This window comes from Numida meleagris, chromosome 10, assembly GCF_002078875.1.
Source record: "Numida meleagris isolate 19003 breed g44 Domestic line chromosome 10, NumMel1.0, whole genome shotgun sequence".
Lineage (NCBI taxonomy): Eukaryota > Metazoa > Chordata > Aves > Galliformes > Numididae > Numida > Numida meleagris.
In genome coordinates, this window is record NC_034418.1 from 4,019,086 (window position 1) to 4,020,674 (window position 1,589).

Below are 1,589 nucleotides of genomic sequence, written 5' to 3' on the forward strand. Positions count from 1 at the left end.
CAGGGTTAAACCTCTGTAAAACACACAACTGATTGGCGATTGCTAAAACGAGATTGGAAAGCAACTCAAATAAAAGACCGCGACGTCAGTAAACAAAAAAAAAAAAGAAAGAAGGAGCTGGTGACAAACCCGGCGAGAGCAGCTCCGGGCAGAGAGAGAGAGAGAGAGGCAGAGGGAGAGAGAGAGAGACTTAAAAGAAATAGGAGGGGCTTGCGGGAGACTAGAAATGTCAATCAGAGCCCGGAGTCCCAATAATCTCAGGCAATCTGTTAGGACCTGACCTGGGTCCACTCAGATCAATAGGAAAAGTGCGAGAAGAAAGCAGCGCGCGGCGCGCAGCGCGGCCGCAACCAGGCGGGAGCCGCGGCCTCCGAGCTCCGCTCCCGATGCGGCCCGGAGCCGGCGGCGGGCGCTGAGCGCTGAGCTGTGCCGGCGGCCCCGCGGCCAGCCCCGCCGCTCGCTGCCCTTTCTCTCCCTTCTTCCCTTCTCCCCCCCCCTCCCTACCCTCCCCCCACCCCCCCCGCACCATGTCGTTCCCGCAGCTGGGCTACCAGTACATCAGGCCGCTGTACCCCGCCGAGCGCCCGGGCAGCGGCGGCTCCCGGGGCGGCGCGGAGCTGGCCCCGTCCGGGACCCTCTCCAACGTGCTCTCCTCCATGTACGGCGCGCCCTACGCCGCCGCCGCCGCCGCTCAGGGCTACGGAGCCTTCCTGCCCTACGCCGCCGAACTGCCCATCTTCCCGCAGCTGGTAAGAGCCCCCCCGGGGCCGGGGCGGGGGGGTGCCGGGAGCGGGGTGCTTTGTTCCCCGGGCCCGGCCCGGCGCGGTTGGACGGTGCGAAAGCGGAGCGCGGCGCGGGGCCCCGGCGCGCCCGTGCCGAGCGGTGCGCCCGGAGGTTCCGCGGCGGCGGTGCGAAGGAGCGGGTCGGGCCGATTCGGGGCCGCTCGGGCCCCGCGCCGCCTCAGCCCGCCGCCCCTTCCCTCTCGCTGCAGGGCGCGCAGTACGAGCTGAAGGAGAGCCCCGGGGTGCAGCACGCCGCCTTCCCGCACCACCACCCCGCGTTCTACCCCTACGGGCAGTACCAGTTCGGGGACCCGTCGCGGCCCAAGAACGCCACCCGCGAGAGCACCAGCACGCTCAAGGCCTGGCTCAACGAGCACCGCAAGAACCCGTACCCCACCAAGGGCGAGAAGATCATGCTGGCCATCATCACCAAGATGACCCTCACCCAGGTTTCCACCTGGTTCGCCAACGCGCGGCGGCGGCTCAAGAAGGAGAACAAGATGACCTGGGCCCCCCGCAGCAGGACGGACGAGGAGGGCAACTCCTACGGCAGCGACCACGAGGGGGAAGAGGACAAGAGGGAGGACGAGGAGGAGATCGACCTGGAGAACATCGACACCGAGAACATCGAGAGCGCCAAGGACGAGCTGGAGGACGAGCTGCAGGACGCGGACCTGCTGCACTCCGACTCCAAGACGGACTCGGAGGGCTCCGAGGGCTTCGAGGACCTGCCCGGCTCCGAGGAGCGCTACCTCGGCCCGGCCGCCGCCGCCGCCGCCGCGGAGCCGCTCCGCCTCCGCCACCACC

The 1,589-nt window shown here is 68.4% G+C and overlaps 1 protein-coding gene across 1 annotated transcript; it reads left to right on the forward strand.

The window, feature by feature from the left end:
- IRX3 (iroquois homeobox 3) lies at positions 528-1,588 on the forward strand (the record flags this gene model as incomplete). The annotated part of the gene is made up of 2 exons (XM_021408886.1): positions 528-749; positions 992-1,588. Coding segments are annotated over exons 1-2 (819 nt in total), but the record flags the coding sequence as incomplete, so codon positions are not given.